The 16,453-nt window shown below is 40.8% G+C and overlaps 1 protein-coding gene across 2 annotated transcripts in view; it reads right to left on the reverse strand.

Annotated features, from left to right (window-relative positions):
* The window catches only part of gfra1a (gdnf family receptor alpha 1a), a 123,048-nt gene that overhangs the window by 10,188 nt on the left and 96,407 nt on the right, over positions 1–16,453 (reverse strand). For both annotated transcript variants that reach the window (XM_058652010.1, XM_058652011.1), the window contains one exon: positions 1,529–1,710. In XM_058652010.1, the coding sequence (XP_058507993.1) occupies positions 1,529–1,710 (182 nt within the window). The remainder of the gene's footprint in view (positions 1–1,528; positions 1,711–16,453) is intronic.

Genomic DNA, 16,453 nt, shown 5'->3' on the forward strand with positions numbered 1-16,453 from the left:
CTCACTCTCTCACACTCTGGGAATCAATATGACTTTATTAAGTCATTAACCTTGTTCTTTCTCTCCCTAGTTTGTGTACTTCCTTCCTTTCCTCTCTCTCTCTCTCTCGGCGCATTTCCACCGGCTCTACTCGCCTCGCCTCGCCTCGGCACAACACGGCACGATTAGGTTGCATCTCCACTACAAAAAAGTACATACTTAACGTGGGCGGAGTCATCACTGCACGGCTCAGTGAAAACTTACTTTACTTTTTAATTCCAATTTCCTCATTGACGACAGTGTTTCCTTACAGTTTTGTCTCATCTCTTTTAAATCTCCCTCTGTTGCCTCCATGTCTGTGACTCATGACACTACAATTTCTATTTGTATGAAAAGTGTTATATAAATAAATCTGACTGATTCATTGATTTATATGGTGATAAATCATATAAATCAGCAAATAATAGAATAAATCACCAGCATAGGTATTAGGTTCATCAGCAATACGAAGCTTTATAGACTTTCTTTTTTTAATTATCTTTTAAAGCAAAAGTTCAGTTCAGTGCCAATAGTTCTAGGTATTTATAAAGAAATGTTGTTCCATGTTGTTCTCTCAGCCTTATGGTTATTCCAGCAGTTGTGTTGTCCTTTCATTTTCCTTTCATTTTAAAAGGAAAAACAAATAGCTGAGCTACTTACATCCAGAGAGAAAGGGAAAAAAAGAAAATGAGCAGGTTGAGTGAGGACAAAATAAATAAGTCAAAATCAATAACTAAAATAAAATCTGCAGCAGTTCAATTTCATTTCAAAAATACACTGCCGCAATGTGAATCCCAGAAGCAAACACCACGAGCAATAAATAAACAAGGATTGGATGTTCCTTCAATTCACTATCCTGACAAAATCTCAAAGGTCCAATAAACTTTATGAAAATATCCATCCTATAAATGTATACTTTCAATGTCAGTTAATAGTGGTTTTCCATATTGTTATAATGTAAATTTTATGAAGTATGAGGCTCATACATGTCATACTCTAATACACACGAAATACGTACATGAGAAGGAGAATATAATTATCAAAATGAAGCTTTAATTTCAGTATCTTTTTTCCTTTGATCTCTTCTTTTGGTCTGCATCACCTTTTCAGAAACACTTGTCACTTCAGTCGCTAAATGTTTGATTTTCTCCACCAGCCACTCGTTGATTGCGGCTTGTCTGACGTTGTTTTGCAATCTCCGCAACACGACGTTTTCTGTCACAGACAACCCTCAATTTGTTTGCCGGATTTGATCCAACGCTTTAACTTGACAGTTGTTGTGGGAGATAAACAAATGGAGCCCGTCTCAAAAGTAAACAGAGATAGAAAGTGAGCCAGAGGCGGTGAGTGAGTGTGCAATAGACAAATATAGTGACACTGAGATAGCAGCAGTGAACAAACACAGGCAGTGCAGATACATTATAGGGATAATGTGAACGATTGAAAAGGACAAACAAAAAGACCATTCCATTTCTGTCACGTGATGGCCTCAGACTGTGATTATTCTCACCTGTAGGCTCCCACAGAAGTGATAGATTCCCGGGTCTGTGTTGATTTGGTTGTCAATGATGTTGGGGCTGCGCTCGCGGTTCTTCTGGTAGTGAGTGGTGGTGGAGGTGGTGGTCTGGACGGGTGACAACGGCTGCCACACTCCCACGTCTGTCCCATTTCCAAAGGCTTGGATGGCATTACCTACAGAGACAAAACTCATTAGCGTTGAAAAAAATAGAAGCCGTCTTTTTTTGGGGGGGGGGGTGGCAAAGATGTTTCAAGACAGCTGATGACACCGATGAAATTCCAAAACAGCAACTCTTCCAGGAAATTGTGATTTTCCAGTTGCAATGCTAGACCAAGCATTGGTTAAAATGTCATCAATGTAGCAATTATTCATGGTGAACAGTCCATCACCATGACGTGTAAGGCAGTGGTTTTGATACCAAGTATCGCCTGAGAAAATATTGAGCTCTCAAAGTAAAACCATTGTCACCAACGTTAAAACACAGTGTTGTGAACAGCTACAGACTTTTCACAGGTTGCAGGTTTACAGTGGTCCCTCGCTATAACACGGTTCACCTTTCACGGCCTGGCGTTTTTTTTTTTAGTACAATTTTGCATGCTTTTTTTTACAGCGTACTAACACGCATTGTGTTCTGCGTCTTGAAAAGGGCGCACCCAACTAGGGTTTGAACTTTGAGAATGTTTAAACTAGTGAGAAATGTGAGAAAATGGTCATTTCTCTGAGAAAGTGGGAAGATAAAGTGTGTGGTGAGGGGTTTTACAGCCTTAAAACAATAATTGTAAAAAATAAAGCTGCCTACTTCGTAGATTTCATATACTGGTATAGTGAAATTAGATTAAGATGGAGCGAGATATAAGGTGACTCTAATTGTTATTATTGAATTCATTTATTTATTTTTACCCACTCTGGTCAAAATTCCTCAGCTCCACTCTGGTGTATACCCTTCAAGTACCGCCAGATGAAGCTCACGTACCACTGCTGGTACACGTACCACAATTTGAGAACCATGAGTGTGCAAGCCTTCATTTTAACACACAAAGTTCAATACAATTTAGGGTTTAACTTGAGACAGGCTACCATGTAGCATACAGTTGTTTGACTATACTCTCATACATTGAGTATCAGATTGGTACTTGGTGTCTGCTGATATACTTGAAGTTCAGGGATTAGAATCTGCATCAGGAAGGGGAAATGTTATTGTGACATTGTGAGTCGAGTGGGTGGGTGTCCAGAAAAAAAGCAAAGAAAGAGAAAAAACAACTGCAACAGCACACAGTTATTGTGCATTTCCACTAACATAGTACCTGGTACTTTTTTTAGTATTTAGTACCTGCTCTGGTGAGGTTTCAAGCGAGCTGAGGCTGATTGGCCAGAGTGACAAGAATCCAGCTGAACAAAGCTGAACTGTAGATCAGTTAAAAGTACTTAACGATCCTAGAAACAAGGGTTAATCTCCAACAATTACAATATTACATTTGGGTCCTGAACTCAGTGTTGTCCACTTGTGATCAGAACCCCTGGGACAGACTGTTAATCCCACATCTGACCAGGGCCGTAGAGGAAAGCTGAGCTGGTAAAGTGTCAGCCTGCCAGACCAGAATTGCCTTTGTTGTAATTTCCAAGCAGATCCCTTTAGCACCAAACTGGATCACAACATGAATCACACGCTTGTTAGTCCCCATGTTAAAATAAAACTTTACACTGCAGCCATCTCAACCACAATTAAAGGTGAGTTAGAAGGTACTTAGGGTTTGTTATCACTTCCCTCCTTTATAAATTCACCACACAGTCAAAAACCTGAGTGCTGATATGGCTATTTACCATTAGGGTCCATTAGTGGCCCTATTAATAGCTTTGCATGGCTTTGATGTATACACACACACACACTGAAGAAAGCTGAGCTCACAGATGCTTAGGGAACATAATGATAACCCTCCTCCCAACATTAAATTATAACCCTGATATTGTGCAGAAAAAGGGCGAGAGCAAATCAGTATAATGGCACCTTGACCTCACTGAAATATAAATGAAAACTATTTTTACTCAATTTATTTTAATTGTCCCCATTTTGATATTTAAACAGAATTGTATCAGTTCAAGTTTTTAATCAATTTTATTTATTTTTTGATATTCTTTCATGGTTCATTTTTAACGTCATCAACATGGAAAATTGTGGACGGCACCACGGGAGAGCTCGAGTCCAATTACCATCAATTAAATTCAGTTTAAAAATGTCATTATTGAAGAAGTTAAGTAGTTATTTATCTGAATCTTGATTTTTACGAGAGAGTTCTGGATCATGGAAGATTAAATGCCATTCTGTTTTAGTTCCATCCTTCCATTCCAAACATCATCTCCGTCACTACCCCATATATAGTATAGCCTACCTCAGTGCATCTTGTTCATTACTTAATACTTACTCCAGAGGGCAGTGCCGTATGCAGGGCAAGTTGCAGGGATAAAAAAAGATGACCTGTAAGAGGTTATTTTATTGTGCTTGATCCAAAATAGACAGTCCACTGAGATTTTTACAACTTGCTTCGTCAGATATCCCCACAAATTAAACATGCCACGACCCACAGTGCACCAGTGGGTGAAGCCGAGCGCCTGGCTGTCACTCTCCATTTACTGGTGGTATTGCTCCAGTACGTCTGACGTCGTAAGCTTTCCTGTGTCGTGCACAATGACAGACGGAATTAACACAAAGTACGGACGAAAGGATCCCTCCATCTCCTTCTGTCTTTTGTGCAGCCAGCCAATTCAAATGACGGCCTCCAACCTACTAAGGCCCAGGTAAACCCAACGCGCATCGTGCACATGATGCGTATTGTCTCATCAATGGAACTCCCGCCCCACCGGTAGGTGGAGTATTAAGCTCCGCTAACCCAGTAGAAAAAACACTTCACCAACAGAAGAAGAAGTCACCAAGGATAGTCATCCGAGCTTCGACATGGCTGACACCCCGACTCCCCTGCCCGACGGACCTTTTAGCTGATGAGCTGCTAGAACCAGACGTGTTCGAGGGAGCTGTAACATTGTTCTCTTCTTCTTTGGTAAGAATGCGGCCTATTCTCTGCGTCCAGACTTGTACCGCCACCCAAAGTCAGATACTAGAGGACCCCTGTACCAGGGCCTTTAAAGGACCAGCCAGTGGTCCCACCAGAAACACTGAGTAAAACACATTTCACTGTCACTCAAACATTGCTACATGAATTCCTACAGTAATACTGACCATTAATGCAGCACTCTGTGTAGTCTGATAGATTTGACGGCATTATATCTGCTCCAGGTCTCTCTCTCTTCTCACCTCTTCCGCTTTCTGTCCCCAACCAGTCGAGGCAGATGCTGCACATCTTTGAGTCTGGTTCTGTCAGAGAGTTCTCTCTCTCCACTGATGCCATGTGTTGGCTCATTGTGCGAATTGTTGGGTTTCTCTGCTCTGGATAATGCCTTGAGATAATAAGATATACATTTAATTGAATTAATAGTTGTTTTGTATTCTGTTGAATGCACTTTGAGATGTTGTGCCTGGGTCAATAATGACATACTGTATATTTATCTTATTTCCCAGAGAAAAACATGCTATCTTGATGCACTTTTAGATGTGACCAAATTTAAAGAATACATCATGTATGCGGTCAGTCTTTTTTAATACATACATCATAGTTTACTGGCTGTGGAAAATGTCTGGTACAGCTAAATTTCTTGGTTTGAAAATGTGGTCCACATGTGAGTTCATAAGTAAATAACCCTTGCGTAGAATAAAAATGTGCCTCACAGTAGCTTCCAGAGGGGAAGCGGTTCAAAATGGGAGAGCAATTTTCATACTGTCAGATTATAAAAAGTAATTTAAAGCCGCGTTATCAGCAAATGCAGAATTCCTTCTTTACTTCACTGTTTGTTTTTTCTCAGTTTCCATGGATGAGAAAACACTGATCAGAAGGTTAGACTTTTCAGGTATTCTGGAAATGTAGTCTTGTATGGCGGCTTGCTGAGTAACACTGGCTCGAGCCGTCTCCTCTCTTTGCTTCCTCTTGTTGGTCTACAGTAAGCAAATTTGCTGACTTGGGTGTGAACCTCTGCAGTGTGGCGTCCTCGAGCCATAAAGCTGCATCACAGAGCAATGGGAGCCCCTGCAGCACAACAGCAACAATTAAGGCTGATCGATCGAGGGATATTCTGTGTCGTCTTATAGTCTTTACTCAAAGCAGCCATGCCAACTTCTCCAAATTCCTGTTAAATTTGCTCAGAAACTTCCTTTAATAAAGAGGAACCCTAATTATTAATATTTGAGCAGCTTTGATAGAATATTATGGTTTAAAGGAGTAAAATAGAGTTGTCCTTCATTTGATTTTTTTGTGCAGATGTTCACTGGACAAAACTCAGTGGTGTTCACGCTGCTCAGGTCCAGTGTACCCAGCAGGGAGTGACCCTGCTCTTGTCTCTCCCTGTTGCGGACTTGGCTGCTGCTCAAACTCACCGCTGACCTCGAAACAACCTTCGAGTCAGTTCCACTCGGCACATTTAATAAATGTTGCTATTGATGTTCAAGATGCTCCCGTTACATCTGCGCGGCTAAACTGACCTTTGGTAAAAGCAGACATCCCCTACGACACAGACAGACAGTCTTTTGGTGATGTCTTTGTGTCAGAGACAGAGTCAGACAGAAAGAGTCCTGTCTGACTCTGTCTCTGACACGGACAAAGAGACGTTTGCTTCCATTCACCTAAAGAAAAAAGGAATAATATGTTTGTACTTCATGATGAAATTGATTGAGGTCTTTTCTATCAGCCGCATTTATAATCCGTCCTTCGACGACTTTGATCATTGTGCAGTGTTGTCCATTAATGCTGTGAGGAATGGCTTCAGGCGTCTCCATGGTAACCACACATTGTTTATTGTATATAAAAATCTGGGCCACTTTTCACAGAGAAGGATTTCTTCTGTCCATTTCCATTGCTTGACACATTTAATCTTCACACGTTGGCGTATAAATGCAGCTTCATGAGTTTGAATCTGGGGTAGCTATTCCCAAAGTGTGGTTAGTCAGTTCATGGCCAAGTGGAAAGGGAATTAGGAAAAAATAAAAACTGGGGTACGCCTTAGCAAGGTACCCCACACCCGTTGCTCCCCAGGCGCTGCTCCATGGCTGCCCGAGGCAAGTTCAAGGGAGAGTTGTACAGGATATGATGATTAATAAAGTCCAACAAAACCAGTGTAGGCTTCAACCCCCTCAATGGGCTGTGGAGGTACTACAGGTTGGCCAACAGGGGTAACTAAAAATTAAACATTTCTTAAGTTTCGCTTTTGTAATAAAGATTTAACAGTAAAATATTTACTATTATTTTTTTAAGCATTGCCTTGCAAATTAAGTTTATGTGGGTCAATTATTATCCGAGCTTTATTTTGTAGCTGCAAAGTCTTGCTCTTTTTTTTTGTATGTATATTAATGCTTAGTCCTTTATTCTTTTTATTTGTTATGATCAGAGTTGTGATTAAAAACAGATTAATAAAGGTCTGCAGAACTGAGATGCAGCATTCTGGGTTATTAGAGTTGGATATAACAGAACTTCCCCTGGTGTTTGAATGTTTTACAAACTAATTCCTCAGATCATAGAAAATACAGAAAATAAACAATGCAATGTGCGTGCCTTCATATCTGAGATGCAATATCCAGTACCAAGTGTCAGTAAATATCCTACAGGCCTCATACACTATGTGAGAATGTGCATATTTAATTTTGCGTGAGCTGGTTATTGTGTGGTTGGTGACACCGCTCTGTAAATGTTGATGCGCTCTCTCCTGGTGCTTCTCACTGCAAATCTAAGGGCCAATTACACACAGCACAGTGATCATGTGTCTAAAATTTCTAGCATCTCAAAATAGGCCTCAGGTTATAAGACATTCATGTGTGCCTTGCTGATTCCTCTTCTGTAAATGTTTTAGTAAATTCAACATAAAACACTGCATAAGTATCTTCTCACTCTGTTTATATATATTCGTCGTCCTTTTGCTTATTTCTAACTGACTACATTTCATACACAGTTTTACATATGTATATATATATAAATGACATCTGATATCAGGATCCTTAAAAGTTCTGAAAGATAACACTTTACTCTGATAAATACCACTGCTCCATGTATGGACAGTGAATCTAGGACAAACCTTCATCCAATCAGAAGCCAGAACTCCTCTGCTTGTGAGGTTAGGCTGTTTGTCTGTGAACAAATGCCCCGCCCCTTCAAAAAAACCAAAAGTAACAAGGTAACAGTAGCTTAACAACGACACAGTCCAGTGTGTATGTAACTCATTCACTGCATTATCCTCCACATGAGGGTTGTGGGGGCCAAAAGGGTCACAGTAGACCCTGGACAGGTTGCCAGTCCATCACAGGGCACCACAGAGACACACAACGATTCTGACCATGGGCGGGCCTTAGAAAGCTGCCTGCTGGTTGGCTACTGAGTTTTGGAGTGATAGCTCAATGGACTGGAAGAAGTCACCGGCTTGGAGTCGCTGTCCGTCTGGAACTTATAATTGTAAGTAAGTGTAAATGTTAGATACTTACAATTCACAGGGAGCGCAAGGAACAAGTGTATTTTTTTTTTTTTTTTTTTTAATACAATATTTTTGACTGATTAAATCGATATTTTATTTGCTTCATGAAAGGTGTTGTTCGAAAATATTGACACAAATCTGATTCGATAGAACGGCCCTTGTTTAGACCTTTACCTGCAAACACCAACCGCCCCCAACTGTGTAACATTTAAGATCATTTATTAATGTTAATGAAATGTGCTACCCATAAGTGTAACGTATAAGTGTAAAAGCACTTTAAGAGCAGTTTTAAAGGGGTTTTGCGTTAATGAAGTCTGATAGCTATAAAATAAAAATCTGTTCTGCTGATCAGCTGTGGGGAACTGACTTCCGAGCTCGGGGTTAGCACCAATCTTGTAAAGGGATAATAACAAGAGGACAATCCCGAACTCGGCACCAACTCTTGTCTAATCCTCATCTACTCATAACCCATTAGATATATTGCTTATCTGTTAAGGGGTTTACAGGAGATGTGGCTTCAGCTGACATTGAGTAAGAGGCAAAGGAATACACTGGGAAAGTCAAACACCAGCTGGCCTTACATCTGCAAAAACCAAGAGTACCAAGAGAACATGTCACAAAGGAGATCCCTGCCTGGCCATTAAAGGCGTCATAGACCGGAAGCTCCAATTAACACTGCGTTTGTGTGTGTATCTGCGTCATTACCTCGTTTATGAAACCCTAAAGTTTCAGAACAAACAGTTCAGCCACTACTGAGAAAATAGGGTTTTATTGTTTTCCTGGGCTCTGCGAAGCGTTTCGGCACTTCCGTATGTTGATGAACGTAGCGCCTCCTGGTGCGGGCACTAGTCCGGGCACATCCGGTTGCGTACATTCAACCATAGAAGAAGAAGAACTACTCACGTTGTAGCTGCTGAGATGCAGAGCATCCACCATGCCAGAGGAGGAGCTGTGTATCTGAGATCTGGCCTACCAATTACGTCACTTCCAGGTACCTGGCCAATCACAGGACAGTAGGAAAGCTCTCGTTGGCTGGCCAATCACAACACAGTCTAGTTCTGGGGGTGTGATTTTGGTCTGAAACAGCGCGGCTGACGAGAGCGTCAGTGAGGAGATATTTTGATCGGCTCGTTTGCAGCGACTGGGAGGTTTTTAACCAAGAAAACAAGTTAATATATGTAAGTAGACCTCCATAACTAACATATATGTGCGATACAAGCATTCTATGTCACCTTTAAGGTCGAAATCATGAATGTTCTTGCCATTATGAAAAAGTGCTGCAAAAAAAGTAACACAGACCCGTGGGAATCTTTATCTGCTGTGATGACCAAACCCACATAAACACAACCTTGTTTTTAAATCCCTAAAAGTGCAACAGTACACCAGAAGATACAATCACAAGAGCAAACAATTGTAACTGTCCAATTGTAACGCACACATTTTGAATGCACTAAACCAAACACATATTCAACACTCACTGCCACAAACAGCACGGCACGTTTGAACAACAATATCATTTCCCCACTGCAGTAGATATTTATGTTCGCAAGATGATATGTTTGACTCTCACCAATGTGTACCGCTTTATCTCACTTTACATGTACAAGGTTTTCTGTAATACTAGAATTATGATCACGTTGGACGGTGTGACCTTTGTATATTCAGTACAAGTACTGGATGTGAGGAAGCAAAGCAGTGGGCAAGCTTTGAATACATTAAAGCGCCAGTGTCCTCTTGAGAATATTAAACAAGTTGTTATTTAAAAACTGAGGTTGGGATCCTTTCAAAGGAAGTGCGAGAACTGACAAGGAGATTTAAGAATTCATCGACAGCAGAGGGACAAAAACAACGGGACCCCTAAATCATTCTTCAAGATATTTGATGAAACCGACACAGCCAATGGACACGCGACAAAAGCTATTGATCAGTGACTTTCCATCAAGTAAAGCAAGAGGAGCAGTGCTCAACATGTGAAAGATGACATCAATCAGAGCAAGAAGGAAGAGAAAGGGATTTCACTCCCGCTGTCTCATGAGAAAGTTCTTTCCAATAAACTCTAGGTTTACCAACACGTCTTCAAAGATGTGATTAACCCTTTAACACTGAGCGTATCGTATTTGCCTCACTTTTTGAAAGCTGACAAGTTGCAAGTCAAAGTCAACATGTGGTTATTATGGTAATTTCACACCAGGGAGGAGAGAGTTTGGAAAAACATCTGTATATAAGTTTCAGTTTTTTGGCCTGTTTTTGGACATTGAGACAAAGACTCAAACAAATGTTCTTTTAAAAATGTTTAATACTGTTCACATTTCAAATTTAACACATCAGAATCTTGTATTTTTCTAAATAAAACTTTATGTTTTTCTTCATTAAATTGTTAATACACTATTTTAACTGCCAGATACTGAATGATATTCTGGAAAAATCTTTTTTCTGGCCCTTTTATGGTTAAAATAAGCCAAAAAAAAAGAGTCCTGACGGACATTTTGAGGATTAGGTGGTAAAGGGTTAAAGTTGCTCAACAATGCGTTCCTGATGTTTCAGTCCATTATCTTATCCTTTGACGTAGATGTCACTGAGATATATGCAATCTTAAGATTAGATTTAAATTGCCACTAAATCTCTAATCTGAATCACATCCACATGAAACTGAGGGTGCGGTGGTCTCATCGTAGAGTGTCTGATCCAATGAGTTTTGAGACATTGAGACATTACTTTTTACATTTTTGCCCATTAATGGATATTGGGATTTCTTCAAAAATGTGATCGTCCGTCGGTAAATTCTTACAAACATTTAATGGGAACACAGATGGGTGATCACCTCACCATCACAAACATTCAGTGAGTGATCCATCCAAACTGTAGACAGGAAGTTCCTAAAAGAAGGACAAACTTCAGACAGCATTGATCCAGAAACGTTCGGCAGTGTCATAACGTTTAGATTTGTTTCCTCTGGTTCTGTGTTCAGTTGTTAATTTTAAGGTCTGATTAAAATATTAAACAATAGTAACTGTGTTGTAACGCAATAAAAATGCATAAAAATAAGGCTTTTATGAAAACACTGCATCAAAAATTGCTTACCAACACACAAACCATTCATAATTGCTAAATTAGGCTATAGAAGACTCTGAGTGATACTAAATGAAGAGCCATTTGGGAGCCGTAAGAGCTGCCTCTTCTCAGGGAGCTGAGCCAAGAGAGCGGAATCTTTGACTAACAGGAACTGCAGAACAATCCTACAATTTTGAAATTTGTGTCACGTGAACTCGGCTAAAATGATCTGATTTAATCTGTAACTTATCTTGTTTATGTCCTCATATAGCCAGCGGCTAGCACAACTGTAATTTCATGGATATGACTATTCCTCAGTGACAATGACACTTCATCAAATTATCCTTTCCTTGATATTTTAAGAAGTGTCGTACACACTCATCACCGATGTTGCCTGACAAAAAGAACAGTCCGCTGATACCAATATGTGTCCATCCACAAAGTAACAAATCAGCCATTTACCCAGGCAAATGCCTAAAATGTGTGAGTGCAAGAAGGTAATCGTCCCCTCTCTTTGTTTTTCATGTTCCGTCTTTCTGTTCTTTTCCTTCTCTGGTAGTTTCTCTCCAGTCATGACCCTGTAGCCAGCATGTGTCAGGATCTTCAGAGATGTCACTAGCAGTTACTGCTGAGCAAGCTTAATGAGAGCGGAGAGAAGGAGGGCGCGGTAGGAGGGAGACGGAGACGATGAGATGAGGTGAAGCATGAGCAGGAGGAGGATGAGCAAAAGTATAGATTTGTAATGGTGAAGAAAGAGAGAATTGAGTCGAAACTAATCCTGGAAAGTCAGAGGAGGTTCAGTATATTCCTCCTTCACTCGAAACGCTACAGTGAATCAAAGCAAAATGATGGATATACAGAGGTCAGGCTTGTTTTAACCCATATTAACCCTCTTTGATCAGCCAGCTCTCAGACTGGTGTCAGAGTACTGATCTGATACTGCTCGCTTACAGCTGCACAGTACACAATTAAAAAACAACCCAACAACAGCCATTATATTGGAGGGGGACATGTGTCCCTTCCCATCTTTCAAATTGACTGGTTTGGATCCGCCCACATTTACCATGTTCAATATTGATGCATGGTCATTCTATCCACAGCCCAAATCCATTCCATTTGCTTGTTAAGAGAATACTCATAAAACTGAAAATGACAATGTTACCTACCTACAACAACTCATGCCTAACGTATTGGGAGTTTAGTATTTTAAAAAGTTTAGTATGTGAGTATTGTCTGCATAGAAACGGGGCTTGGTCTATAACTGATGATGAGAAGACCGTTGGGTTCAAACTCAGGGTGCATTCACACCATTCACATTTGCTCTGAAAGTTCATTTGGGGAGATGTTCGGTGTGCAACCGGACACTGAAGAAGCAAACTCTGGTCCGCCTAAAAACGTAGTTCTCGGTTCGCTTCAAGTGAACCATATGCAAGAAGTGCACTACAACCCAGGGCATTGTGGGTAAACGATAACCGGGAGAAATGTCTGAGCGCATTGTTGCAGCGTATCTGTCTCGTGTGTTCACATAAAACGATAAGATTTGATGCAGCGCCATGTTTTGCTCTTATGTGGAGGAAACAGAAGATGTGAAAGCAAACTCGGACCCGCTGAATGTTCCCCAATTGAGTCTAGTGGACGATTAGGAGTGAAAACGACCTAAGTGACCACATCCACTTATGAAACTAGGCCTAACATGTCATTTGTCATCTATTGTTGTTATTTCATGCTAATTTATTGACTTTTAAAGCTCATTTATTTCAGTTAGCAATAAAAACAATGCTCAACCATCTCCATCTCTCTTGATTTAGGTGCTTCAGACTGGGAGTGAGTCAGAGGCAGGGTCAGGGTCAGCATGTAGGGACAGTGGAGAGAGTGAGGCAAATACATAATCATCCTGGGCTCACTTTCAAACTCAAATCAATATGTATTCTGAGTGACTTGTTGTCAGTTGTGCAAACTTGAAAGCTATTGTGCTATTTTAAAGCAAAGTAAAATGCACTGCTGGTGATAAATTGTGTCAAATTAATTTAATTATCTTGTTTAAAAAACTTATTAGGACTTATTGAATCTGTCTCTGAATTAGTTTTTGAATCAATTGTTTTTGTAGGTAAAAGTATGTATTTAAATACACCAGAATAGCATCTACTTTATGGGGAACTGCAATTATGTTTTGCTGAGAAGTTGCATGTTAAAGCCGACCTGTGATTATTATGGTCATTTCACTTGTTTCAGGAAGCCGGCGACTCAGCGCTTTGTCATCAGAGAGGAGAGAGTGGGAAGAACATGTGCACATAGTTTCCATTTTTTGTCCTGTTGTTGCACATTGAGAGACACGTTATTGTAAATAGGTTTTCTACTGTTCCCATTTCAAATTTAACACGCAAAATCTGGTGTTCATGTACAACTGTTTTTTCGTGTTTACCGTTTTGTTTTTCGTCATTTCAAATAGTTAAAAAGGTATTTTCACATGCAGTGAATTGCAAGTAACCGCCAGATATTGAAAGTTATTCTGGAAAAATGGGCAAAAGCACTTAGTAAGAGGACATTTTCTGCTCCTTTTATGATTAAAATAAGCAAAAAGGGTTAAACTATGACCAAACTGGAAAAAATATTGTTCCTCAAAATGTGTGTTGAGGAGGTGGTTTGATAGCGGAGCATTTACATTTGTATTCTGCACAAACAGAGCATGTATCCGTATCTGTATCCCCATGAGCATGTATGAGAGTGTGTGTGTGTGTGTGTGTGTGTGTGTGTGCACAGCACCGCACAGCTCAGCACAACACAGAGAGAAACAGCGCAGATAAAAATGAGACATCGTATTAAAATATGATCAGTTATTCTTAACACTGGTCATGTGAAATAATGGCCACTGGCGTAAAAGATGAGGGAGAGGTGATCGGGGAGATTGAAGATATCCATTCAGTAAAAAAAAAAAAGCTCCAGCCCAATATTTCTGTTTTTTTGACGTGCACTCATTTTCCAGCACATTGGTTTATGTTATATTTAGCATCGCAACACATTGAATAAACCAATGTGTTGGGAGCAGGAAACACTGCGACAACGGTTTCCCTCTTTTTTTACACTTCAGTCCCTCTTTCAAACTCATCACTGAGGGAATTGTGCACATCGTGACATCATACTGGAAATGAGTCAGCGTGTATACAGACAAAATAAAGCACCAGAATAAGTTCTAAGGTGTCATGTTTCCATGACAGCCAGGTGATAAAAACTCACTGAAAAAACTCTTGCAATCACGGCAATTGTATTCATTCCTGTTGCCGACAGTAATCATATATTAGTGGAGGCTTCACCAATGGAAAAGAGGCTTTTGCTGAAGACATTCATGGATATAATCTACTCTCTAGTCCATTATCTTATCCTTAATTATTGCTTCTAATGTCCTACCTCAACCATCGAAAGGGGGGGAGTAGAGGCGGAGGAAAGACAAGAATGGAGAAGAGAAAAAAAGCACTAATGTAATAATAATAAGGATGACTACTGCCTTAAAACACCAAGGACAAAGAAATAACAAACTCAAACCAGTATCCTCACTCAAACCAAACTCTAAAAGTGAGTCTTCAGGCCTTTGAACACCAGACGCTTCTTTTTCGTGCCAGTTCTTCACACGTGTGAAATATTTTTCGAACATGTGAAAGTGCAACTTTTGTTTTTCTGGATCGTGAATTCACTGCGAGCCAATCAGAACGAGGGCTGTTGATGACGTACAGTCCAAACACTTAAAGGGGACATATTATGCAAAATCAACTTTTTAACCATTTCAATACTTATATTTGGGACTCTGGAGGCCCTACCAGTCGCCTAAGTGTGGAAAAAGAATACTCAGTCCTTTTTTCGTGGTCCCCCTTAGTGTAAGTATAGGATATAAAACACGCAATGTTGAATTCCCTGCGCTTATGACGGCAGAATGCGCATTTCACCGCGAATGTTACCGCCCCACCAGTAAGTTTACCTCGAGAGCTCCACCTTAGCTCCACCTTAGATCCCCCTTAGCTCCACCTTAGCTCCACCTTAGCTCCACCTATAAAATCCCTATAAAATGCGAGAGTGCAGGCGAGGGAGGAAGAGTGGTATTATGTCAACGTGGAGGGACAAGTGTGCTGTTGGTGGCTGCACAGTGGAGCACAGTGTTTTACACAAACTTCCAGCCTCAGAGGATTTTATATATGAAGCTAATGTGCCGGATAAAGTCAGCAAACGTGTGTTCGCACCACTTCGCATCAGACTGCGGCCAGTGGTCGCTGTATTTAGTCAGCGACCGTATTTCACCGACGTACAAACACACACATTTTTAAGAAAAGGTCACATAGAGCTCACAACTGACCATTCTGACACGATCTAATTAAAAATATTTGTTCAGTACGTCCTCCATGACCGGAGCACAGACTCAGTCTGATACAGTCACATACAGCGGCAGTTTATGCAGCTCACCGGTGGTGATCAGCGGTGGCGATCAGCGGTGCTGTCCCTAAGTGTTTTTAACTGATTTACAGTTCGGCACTGTTCGGCTTGATCCTTGTGTCAGACGTCTCTTCCTGTGACGGCACTCCCGCTGTTTTCCGCACGCGCTGCCATGTTGATATTGTCAGAGAACTAGTGGAAGGAGGGAGGGGGAGAGGAATGGAGCGGAGGGAACAGGAGCTGAGCGAGTGAGCGCTGTAAAAAGGACAAATCAGAAACCCCCTGGAAGAAGTGGGTGTGTGTTTGCCTGTGTCTCATTTGCATATAAAGGGACCATGCACAAAACCGAGCGTTCTGAAAGGGGCGGGTTTAGCAGGGTTATTGAACTGCTATGGTGCTTCATCCTTATGGTATTTTGACCAAAGCATGTCACAGACATGTTCATGAGAACACCAGGGAACTATTTTAACTTGGGAAATAGGGTATAATATGTCTCCTTTAACTCGGCAGCAGATCGCCTGATTGTGTTTGTTTTCCAAAGAAGAAAAAATAATAATAAAACAATCACAAAACGTGTGTAGGGGGTTGTAATGGAGCTGTGTGTATAAATCAAGCTTCAAACTAGCTTTCACCGATGTTTGCTCTGAGCTGCTGTCTCCGTCGCAGCAGCTGAGTGTGTGTGTGTGTGTGTGTGTGTGTGTGTGTGTTGCCTGCTCTGGTTGCAAACGGACCGTGATGCAATTTTTTCATAATTTATTTGTTTCCTTGCGTCGTGCTTGATGTGCATGGGAGGGTGCGTCGCAATTCGCATCGCGTCCGGTGTGCAAAGACCTTCAGCCTTCAAACAGCCAGTTGAAAAAGTGAGGACTGGCCAAAATGTCATCA

The sequence above is a fragment of the Solea solea genome, chromosome 15, assembly GCF_958295425.1.
Source record: "Solea solea chromosome 15, fSolSol10.1, whole genome shotgun sequence".
Lineage (NCBI taxonomy): Eukaryota > Metazoa > Chordata > Actinopteri > Pleuronectiformes > Soleidae > Solea > Solea solea.